At 42.9% G+C, this 11,117-nt stretch overlaps 1 protein-coding gene across 1 annotated transcript; it reads left to right on the top strand.

Moving 5' to 3' along the window:
• Positions 1–4,637: 4,637 nt before the first annotated feature.
• LOC137636714 (glutamine-rich protein 2-like) lies at positions 4,638–5,275 on the top strand (the record flags this gene model as incomplete). Its single annotated transcript, XM_068369095.1, has 1 exon — positions 4,638–5,275. A coding segment is annotated over one exon (638 nt), but the record flags the coding sequence as incomplete, so codon positions are not given.
• Between the last annotated feature and the right edge of the window lie 5,842 nt (positions 5,276–11,117).

The following is an 11,117-nucleotide window of genomic DNA, read 5'->3' as shown; positions in this document are numbered from 1 at the left end:
GAGGGGATTGGGGAGAAAGGGTACGAGAGGAGGGGATTGGGGAGAAAGGGAACGAGAGGAGGGGATTGGGGAGAAAGGGAACGAGAGGAGGGGATTGGGGAGAAAGGGAACGAGAGGAGGGGATTGGGGAGAAAGGGAACGAGAGGAGGGGATTGGGGAGAAAGGGAACGAGAGGAGGGGATTGGGGAGAAAGGGTACGAGAGGAGGGGATTGGGGAGAAAGGGAACGAGAGGAGGGGATTGGGGAGAAAGGGAACGAGAGGAGGGGATTGGGGAGAAAGGGAACGAGAGGAGGGGATTGGGGAGAAAGGGAACGAGAGGAGGGGATTGGGGAGAAAGGGAACGAGAGGAGGGGATTGGGGAGAAAGGGAACGAGAGGAGGGGATTGGGGAGAAAGGGTACGAGAGGAGGGGATTGGGGAGAAAGGGTACGAGAGGAGGGGATTGGGGAGAAAGGGTACGAGAGGAGGGGATTGGGGAGAAAGGGTACGAGAGGAGGGGATTGGGGAGAAAGGGAACGAGAGGAGGGGATTGGGGAGAAAGGGAACGAGAGGAGGGGATTGGGGAGAAAGGGAACGAGAGGAGGGGATTGGGGAGAAAGGGAACGAGAGGAGGGGATTGGGGAGAAAGGGAACGAGAGGAGGGGATTGGGGAGAAAGGGAACGAGAGGAGGGGATTGGGGAGAAAGGGAACGAGAGGAGGGGATTGGGGAGAAAGGGTACGAGAGGAGGGGATTGGGGAGAAAGGGGAACGAGAGGAGGGGATTGGGGAGAAAGGGAACGAGAGGAGGGGATTGGGGAGAAAGGGAACGAGAGGAGGGGATTGGGGGAGAAAGGGAACGAGAGGAGGGGATTGGGGAGAAAGGGAACGAGAGGAGGGGATTGGGGAGAAAGGGTACGAGAGGAGGGGATTGGGGAGAAAGGGAACGAGAGGAGGGGATTGGGGAGAAAGGGAACGAGAGGAGGGGATTGGGGAGAAAGGGTACGAGAGGAGGGGATTGGGGAGAAAGGGAACGAGAGGAGGGGATTGGGGAGAAAGGGAACGAGAGGAGGGGATTGGGGAGAAAGGGAACGAGAGGAGGGGATTGGGGAGAAAGGGAACGAGAGGAGGGGATTGGGGAGAAAGGGAACGAGAGGAGGGGATTGGGGAGAAAGGGAACGAGAGGAGGGGATTGGGGAGAAAGGGTACGAGAGGAGGGGATTGGGGAGAAAGGGAACGAGAGGAGGGGATTGGGGAGAAAGGGAACGAGAGGAGGGGATTGGGGAGAAAGGGTACGAGAGGAGGGGATTGGGGAGAAAGGGAACGAGAGGAGGGGATTGGGGAGAAAGGGAACGAGAGGAGGGGATTGGGGAGAAAGGGAACGAGAGGAGGGGATTGGGGAGAAAGGGAACGAGAGGAGGGGATTGGGGAGAAAGGGAACGAGAGGAGGGGATTGGGGAGAAAGGGTACGAGAGGAGGGGATTGGGGAGAAAGGGAACGAGAGGAGGGGATTGGGGAGAAAGGGAACGAGAGGAGGGGATTGGGGAGAAAGGGTACGAGAGGAGGGGATTGGGGAGAAAGGGAACGAGAGGAGGGGATTGGGGAGAAAGGGAACGAGAGGAGGGGATTGGGGAGAAAGGGTACGAGAGGAGGGGATTGGGGAGAAAGGGAACGAGAGGAGGGGATTGGGGAGAAAGGGAACGAGAGGAGGGGATTGGGGAGAAAGGGAACGAGAGGAGGGGATTGGGGAGAAAGGGAACGAGAGGAGGGGATTGGGGAGAAAGGGAACGAGAGGAGGGGATTGGGGAGAAAGGGAACGAGAGGAGGGGATTGGGGAGAAAGGGTACGAGAGGAGGGGATTGGGGAGAAAGGGAACGAGAGGAGGGGATTGGGGAGAAAGGGAACGAGAGGAGGGGATTGGGGAGAAAGGGTACGAGGGGAGGGGACTGGGTGGATAAAGGGTACGAGAAGAGGGGATTGGGGAAAAACGGTACGAGGGAGGGGGAAGGAGGGGAAAGGGGAGAAAGGGTATGAGGGAAGGGGAAGGAGGGGATTTCAAAAGGGTACGAAGGGAGGGGATTAGGGGAAAAGATTGGGGGAGGGGAGGAGGAGGGGGAGAAAGGGTACGAGGGGAGATTGGGGGGATTTCGAGAGGGTACGAGGGGGATTGGAGAGAAAGGGTAAGGAGGGAGAAGGAGGGGAGGGGAAAAAGGTACGAGTGGGATTGGGGAGAAAGGGTACGGAGGGAGAAGGAGGGGAAAGGGTAAGAGGGGGATTGGGGAGAAGGGGTACGAGGGGAGGAGGAGGGGAAAAGGTACGAGTGGGATTGGGGAGAAAGGGTACGGAGGGAGGGAAAGGAGAAAGGGTACGAGGAAAGCGGGTGAGGAAAAAGTACGATGAGAAATTACAAGTAGGTAGGTGGTTGACAAAATCGAAAAAAGGGGTAAGAAAAGGGTAGGGGTAAGAAAAGGGTAAGGGCAAGGGATGGGATAAAGGGTAGGGGATATGTAAAGGGATAAGGGGTAAGGTACAAGGATAGGGATGAAGGGTAGGGGAAATATAAAGTGAAGGTTAATAATATGAAAAAGATAAGAAAAGTAGGCGATCAAGGTGGAGATGATAACAGTAAATATAGGAATGCAAAGAAAGAAAACCGGAATAAACAAAGAGAAGGGGGTGGCAATGAGACACAGGAGAAAAGACACTAGAAAGAAAGGGGGAGGGGAAGGGGCGAGGCACTTATTGGGGGAGGGGGGGAGGGGGGAGGGGATGTGACAGAAGTGTTTTGGTCTAGTCAAATCGAGTAAGCGTGTCCTTCGCCGGCTCCTGGTGAGGTCCCTAACATTATTACGAAGACAACAAGACTCCTTACTCTCTTTATTGGGTCTCTGCCACCGCTCCAGGGGCGTCTGCTGTCGCAGGCAAAAGAACAACAGACGTTGGGAGGCCCTTAGCTATATTCCTCCGAGGGTAGGTGGCCGTAACCCCGCTCTCCCTACCCCTCCCAAAGGCTCTTACACGCCATCCTTCCCTTATTCTGCGGGGGAAATAAAAAGCTCTTGGGCTCCGTCGAGGCTACAGGGTGGAATGGTCTGACGGTGGTTACGAGAAACGAGGTGATAAAAGGTCATGAAAAAAATAAGATAGGAAAAATATATAGGAAAAATAGATAGGAAAAAGTATCTTGCTATATTTTCGACACTGGACAAGTTCCTGGTGTGGATGATTACTATAAAAGAGACGTGGCTAGGAAAACTTACATATTTCATTACTCAAGAATAAACATGACGTATTGACGTAATGTAACTGAGCTTACAATCATCATAGCTAACTTTTACTTTATAAGTAACGAGACCAGAAAACTATAAAACAAAATTCAAACAAACGTTTCTATCTAATTCTAGAATACAATTCAACAGGACAACAACACGTTAATCATCATACTTTACTTTATAAGTAACAAGACCAGAAAACTATAAAAACAAAATTCAAATAAACGTTTCTATCTAATTCTAGGAGAAAATTCAACAGGACAACAACACGTTAATCGTCATACTTTATAAGTAACAAGGCCAAAAACTATAAACAAAAATAAAACAAACGTTTCTATCTAATTCTAGGAGACAATTCAACATGACAACAAAACGTTAATCATCATACTTTACAAGTAACAAGGCCAAAAAACTTTAAAACAAAAATCAAAACAAACGTATTTATCTAATTCTAGGATGCAATTCAACATAACACGTTAATCATCATACTTTACAAGTAACAAGGCCAGAAAACTATAAAACAAAATCAGACAAACGTATTTATCTAATTCTAGGAGACATTTCAACATGACAACATCACGTTAGTCTAGAGAACAAAGATAACTAATAATGATTAACTATAAGGTTCAAACTAGCATGAGCTATGTGTCTCCCCCTCCCCCCATGTCTATAGACTTCGTTAATTGATTAAGTGGGACTGTCACATCCTTCATATTTAAGATTCGTCTCTTTTCTTCCTATACTGCTCCACATTTTCCTCCTACGAGTATTTCCTCCTTTTCTTGAAGGAGGGAGATAGAAATGATTCATATGGCTCTCTGTCATTGGCTTTCTCTTATCAAAATAAACGTTTCTATATATATATATATATATATATATATATATATATATATATATATATATATATATATATATATATATATATATATATAAATATATATATATATATATATATATATATATATATATATATATATATATATATATATATATATATATATATATATATATACACACACACAGACACACACACACACACATATATATATATATATATATATATATATATATATATATATATATATATATATATATTTATATATCTATAATCAACATTATCATCAGCTGTTGCTAGTCCACTGCAGCACAAAGGCCTAATACATGTTCTTCCACTTACGTCAAATTTTATGGTCTTTTTATGACAGTCTATGCTCGCAAATTTTCATAGCTCGTCAATCCATCGTCTTCTCTTCCTTCCCCAGCTTCGTTTGCAATTTTTAGGGGCCCATTCATAGTAATAAAACACGCTGAATTTTACACAAAATGTCTACAAGAATGCACTATACCTACCGCTTGGATATACATATTTAATATATATATATCCGAAGAATTACACCTTGGCACTCTTCGCTCCGAAGATGTACACCTTGGCACTCCTCGCTCCGAAGAAGTACACCCTGGCACTCTTCGCTCCAAAGATGTACACCCTGGTCCTCCTCGCTCCGAAGATGTACACCCTGGCCCTCCTCGCTCAGAAGATGTACACCCTGGCACTCCTCGCTCCGAAGAAGTACAACCTGGCACTCCTCGCTCCGAAGATGTACACCCTGGCACTGCTATTTTCGAAGATGTAAACCCTGGCACTCCTCGCTCCGAAGATGTACACCCTGGCAGTCCTCGCTCCGAAGATGTACACCCTGGCAGTCCTCGCTCCGAAGATGTACACCCTGGCACTGCTCGCTTCAAAGATGTAAACCCTGGCACTGCTCGCTTCGAAGATGTAAACCCTGGCACTGCTCGCTTCGAAGATGCAAACCCTGGCACTGCTCGCTTCGAAGATGTAAACCCTGGCACTGCTCGCTTCGAAGATGTACACCCTGGCACTGCTCGCTTCGAAGATGTACACCCTGGCACTCCTCGCTCTGAAGATGTACACCCTGGCACTCCTCGCTCCGAAGATGTACGGGGTGTACATTATCAACAGTATCATCAGCTGTTGCTAGTCCACTGCAGCACTAAGGCCTAATACATGTTCTTCCACTTACGTCAAATTTTATGGTCTTTTTATGACAGTCTATGCTCGCAAATTTTCATAGCTCGTCAATCCATCGTCTTCTCTTCCTTCCCCAGCTTCGTTTGCAATTTTTAGGGGCCCATTCATAGTAATAAAACACGCTGAATTTTACACAAAATGTCTGCAAGAATGCACTATACCTACCGCTTGGATATACATATTTAATTGTGGTTAGGAAGAAAAAACTAATAGGCTTAAATTATCACTTATTTGGAACAGGCGTATTTAACTTTGGCTCTTTTTGGGTTTTGTTAAATAAGGCAAATCAGAGATCTGGAGAAAGGCATTAAAGTGTAGAATATCTTTTTGGATATAGAATACGTCCAGTAATATGGAAATTTTTTCGCTGGAAAATATTCTATATAATTCACAACTCCTCGCTCCGGAAAAGTAGACCCTGACACTACTCTAGAGAAGTACACCCAGTTACATCCACACAGATAGTGTAGGACGAGATGACAGAGGTGATGAGCGGGGTTAAACACGGGAACTCGCCTCGCAGTAATGGTATGGCTGGGTGCACTTCTTCGGAGCAAGGGGAACCGGGAATTCCCGTCTCCAACTGTACATTACGGTAGCACTGTTCAGCGAATTTTGTTTGAGTGGAGTGAGTGACCAAAAAGGGTTTTACCTGATCTTAAGTGAGGTGAAAATCACTTTACTAAAAATAGTGAGTGAAATCTCTATTTCAAGAATTCTAGAGGGATAAAATATTGGTATAGAATATGAGTGGCGAAACAGCGAGCGTAATCTCTATTTTAAGAATTCTAGAGGGACAAAATACTCTATTTCAAGAATTCTAGAGGGATGAAATATTGGCATAAAATATGGGTGTTAATTCTGTATCAAGAAATAAATATAAACAGACTTAGCCGAAACTCAAAAACGCTAAATATTTTCCTTAAAAGATGCTTTTGACGCATCGTTATTGATAAAAGGTAAGCAAATGGGTATGCTCCATTCATCGCTCCTTCATCCGAATTAGATTGGCGAATCTGATCAATCCATTGCGAAAAATGAAATCGGACAACACCGACTCCGGCTTCGCCTTCATCTATAAAACCTGTCCGAACGATTGTAAAATCAATCTCAAAGGCCTCCATTGTCGATCTCAGAACCGGAGAAGTCACATCCGCATTTTATTAAAAAAGATCCGAAAAATCCGCAAATGGCAGTCTCAAAAGATCCATTGTTAACGAGGAGTCCGGATTAACGAAGCCAAATCCGCTTACTGATTTTAACCGGCTGTGTCCGTATGAGACAACTGCAGTCGGACGGTCTCCGGATGAATTTTTTTTTTTTTTTTTTTTTTTTTTTTTTTTTTTTTTTTTTTTTTTTTTTTTTTTTTTTTTTTACGGAAATGTCCGGAGACAAAACTCGGAAATGTCCGGCGACAAAACTTCTGGAACGCATCGGCCGGATCAGCTGGTGTTAATTCTTAAATATCTCCGAATCGAAAACCGAGAGCGAAATGAACGAGGAAGAAAAATTTAATAGGCGTAAATAATCACTTATTTGGAACAGGCGTATTTAACTCTGTCTCTTTTTTTGGTTTTTGTTAAATAAGGCAAATCATAGATCTGGAGAAAGGCATTAAAGTGTAGAATATTTTTTTTGATAAAGAATACGTCCAGTAATATGGCATTTTTTTCGCTGGAAAATATTCTATATAATTCACAACTTTATAAACAAAACAAATTGATGGAAGTTGTTTATTTCAAGCTACAATAGGCACATTAACACGCGCTCGTGCGCGCGCACACAATAAAATCTACAAGAAAATAGACATCAATTACCTAGTTTAAGAAAATTTAATAAATAAAAAAAAAAAAACTTGTATGATGAAACTTATAATACTACGAACGTGAATAAACCAACATTAAAATAAAAAAAAATCAATTCGATTACCAGTGTAAAAAAAAAAAAAAAACCCCCTAATAAAAAAGGAACCAATAACTAAGATGGACGACTACGAAGACAAATTTCCAGTCACTGGTATACGTCAAGTAAACATTCCCCCCCCCCCCCCGCCACATGACACCATCTTGGTACACCCCCCCCCCCAATATCCTATACGATAGTCCCTTTCCAACCCCCATCCCATGCAATATATTCATACCAACACACTCAGCTCCTACCCCCTCTCCCCCTAATACAATGTTAAGTAAATTCTATTTACCCAAACAATACAATTCCACACTTTCCATGTACGCTCTACTAAATGAATAATCTATATATATATATATATATATATATATATATATATATATATATATATATATATATATATATATATGTATGTATATATGTATGTGTATATATATATATATATATATATATATATATATACACACACATATATATACATATATATATATATATATATATATATATATATATATATATATATATATATATATATCTTCACTTTTTAACGGTATTTCATCTAATACACTCCATGTACAGTATACTTACTTCCTCTCCTTTTATGCACACTGTGATAGACTATGTATACCCACTAAGCCCTACCGCCTATGTAAGTTCCTGCCCCTATTCATATGTAGTTAACCCTATGAATATATATTCTATTTCACAAATGCATTTTATAGATATCTATATACCTCACACCCACCAGACGAGTAACCTATCTTTTTTCCCATCCAGTAATATCTACAGTATGTATTTCCATCCACTGTACCTCCTCGTATGGGGTAACACTGTTGCCTTCTTTTGAAGGACTTTGCTTTGGCTTTTGGGATGGACCGTAGTCCCGACCGGCTGCCCTGCCTGCCATCGCGTAGACCCCGGTAGCGTATGTTTACCGTAGTCCCGACCGGCTGCCCTGCCTGCCATCGCGTAGACCCCGGTAGCGTATGTTTACCGTAGTCCCGACCGGCTGCCCTGCCTGACAACGCTAGACCTCGGTAGCATATGTTTGGATTGTGCCAGCCACCATCGCCCTTCCTCCCAGCAGCGAGGAGTCACGGCGTAGTTAGGTCGACAGTTCGAGACGTGTGAGTGTCTGTTATGTTTTTAGAACTAAAAAAAAAAAAAAGTCTCCGACACTCTCCTTACCTCCAATTACTAATTCAATGAATATCTATAATTGATTACATATAAACAAATTCATTTCAACTAAATAATCTATTATCCGCCCTGCATAACCAATACAATATTATTATTATTAATATTATTATTATTATTATTATCTAAACCCTACCCAGGACCTTATAACCACTCTGGGGAAACAGAGGAAAAAGAGGAAAAAAGATATTATGTCGCTGGAAAAACGTATCAAGGGGGGGAGGGGAGGGGTGAGGGAGGGGGAGGGGGAGTCGCCTCTCTTAAGACGGGAGCCATGTGGATAGTGTCCTGGGGCCATAATGAACGCCCGGGCCAACAAATTGATGGGACACTAAACAACGGCCTCATGTCATTAGAGAAGAGGACCCACGCGCTTGTCTTCATTACTTCGGCGGGGCATTTCGAAGGGCGCGGCCAAAGGGCGGACGAAGGAGGCGCCTGTGGTATATAAAGTAGGCGAAGGAGGGATGGTTACTGTTGTTGTTATTGTTATTATTTGGGTAAGAAATCCTTGTCATAATTCAAAGAAATGTTATTATTACTATTTGTTATTATGAGGTCATGAACAATTATTATTATTACTATTATTATTATTATTATTGTTGTTGTTGCTGTTGTTGTTTTTGTTGTTGTTGTTGTTAACAATAAAAATTAACGTTTCAATCACGTTATTCCTCCTACATCTTCCTACCTATCTTCCTACCAAGACAGGTAGACGAAAAAGGAAGAAAGGGGAGCTGGTAATGAAAGGAAGGAGGAGGAGGAGGAGGAGAGTGAGAAAAGAGGAAGAGGGAAGAAGGGTAAGGATGGAAAAGGAGGGGGGTAAACGAAGGAGTTAGATTCATACATCTCTTCTTACAATGACAGGTAGAGTAAGGAAGAAGAAAGGGGCGCTGGTAATGAAACTACGAGGAAGAGGAGGAGGAGAATGAACAAAGAGGGAGAGGGAAGAAGGGTAAGGAAGGAAAAGGAGGGGGGTGAACGAAGGAGTTAGATTCCTACATCTCTTCTTACAATGACATGTTGAGGAAGGAAGAAGACAGGGGAGCTGGTAATGAAACTAAAAGGAAGAGGAGGAGGAGGAGGAGAATGAGCAAAGAGGAAGAGGGAAGAAGGGTAAGGAAGAAGGAAAAGGCGGGGGGGGGGAGGTGAACGAAAGAGTTAGATTCCTACATCTCTTCTTACAAGGACTGGTAGAGGAATGAAGAAGAAAGGGTAGCTGGTAATGAAACTAAGAGGAAGAGGAAGAGGAGGACGAGGAGGAGAATGAGCAAAGAGGAACAGGGAAGAAGGGTAAGGAAGAAGGAAGAGGCGGGGGGGAGGTGAACGAGGGAGTTAGATTCCTACATCTCTTCTTACAAGGACTGGTAGAGGAATGAAGAAGAAAAGGTAGCTGGTAATGAAACTAAGAGGAGGAGGAGGAGGAGGAGGAGGAGGAGAATAAGCGAAGAGGAAGCGGGAAGAAGGGTAAGGAAGGAAGAAAGGGGGAGGGGGTGAACGAAGGAGTTAGATTCCTACATCTCTTCTTACAATGACAGGTTGAGGAAGGAAGAAGAAAGGGGAGCTTGTAATGAAACTAAGAGGAAGAGGAGGAAGAGGAGAATGAGCGAAGAGGAAGAGGGGGGGGGGGGTGAACGAGGGAATTAGATTCCTACATCTCTTCTTACAATGATAGGTAGAAGGAGGAAGAAGAAATTCCTACATCTCTTCTTACAATGATAGGTAGAAGGAGGAAGAGAAAGGGGAACAAATAATGAAAGGAAAAGGAGGAGAATGAGAATGAGCGAAACGGAAGAGGAAGAGGGAGAGGGAGGAGGAGGAATCGGGGATGGGGTAAGGGGGAGGAGATGAACGAAGGAGTTAGAGTGATAACAGCAGTAAGAGATTTATTGGCAGGGCAATGAGGTGTTTTGTGTAGTTGTGTCAAACAGGGTCGCCCTAACACGGGCCAGGTTTATAGCCTTCGGTGTCAACACCCCGACGCTTTCATCTCAGTGTTATGGACCGATGCCTTTTATATGGGCAATGAAAGTCGTTTCTTGCTGTTTTCTGAACATGCTCGTCCATGACCACCTTTTTTTTTTTTTTTTTTTTGGTTAGGTTATTTACAAGGAGTTCTATCTTAAATTCCTTTTTATTTTTAGTTTTTCTCCGCTATTCACAAATCTATTTGTTTTCTTTCACATCTTATTAGGTTAATGTTTCTGAACATGCTAGTCCATGACCATCCCTTTTTTTTTTTTTTTTTTTTTTTGGTTAGGTTATTTACTAGGAGTTCTATCTTAAATTCCTTTTTTATTTTTAGTTTTTCTCCGCTATTCCACAAATCTATTTGTTTTCTTTCACATCTTATTAGGTTAATATTTCTGAGCATGCTAGTCCATGACCATCCCTTTTTTTTTTTTTTTTTTTTTGTTAGGTTATTCACAAGGAGTTCTATCTTAAATTCCTTTTTTTATTTTTTGTTTTTCTCCGCTATTCACAAATCTATTTGTTTTCTTTCACATCTTATTAGGTTAATATTTCTGAACATGCTAGTCCATGACCCCCACTTTTTTTTTTTTTTTTTTTTTTGGTTAGGTTATTTACTAGGAGTTCTATCTTAAATTCCTTTTTTATTTTTAGTTTTTCTCCGCTATTCACAAATCTATTTGTTTTTCTTTCATATCTTCTTGGGTTAATATTCTATTTTGTAGCTTGGCTAGTAATA

This window comes from Palaemon carinicauda, unplaced genomic scaffold, assembly GCF_036898095.1.
Source record: "Palaemon carinicauda isolate YSFRI2023 unplaced genomic scaffold, ASM3689809v2 scaffold3644, whole genome shotgun sequence".
Lineage (NCBI taxonomy): Eukaryota > Metazoa > Arthropoda > Malacostraca > Decapoda > Palaemonidae > Palaemon > Palaemon carinicauda.
Note: the sequence above shows the minus strand (reverse complement) of the source record. Positions and strands in the feature narration are given on the sequence as shown.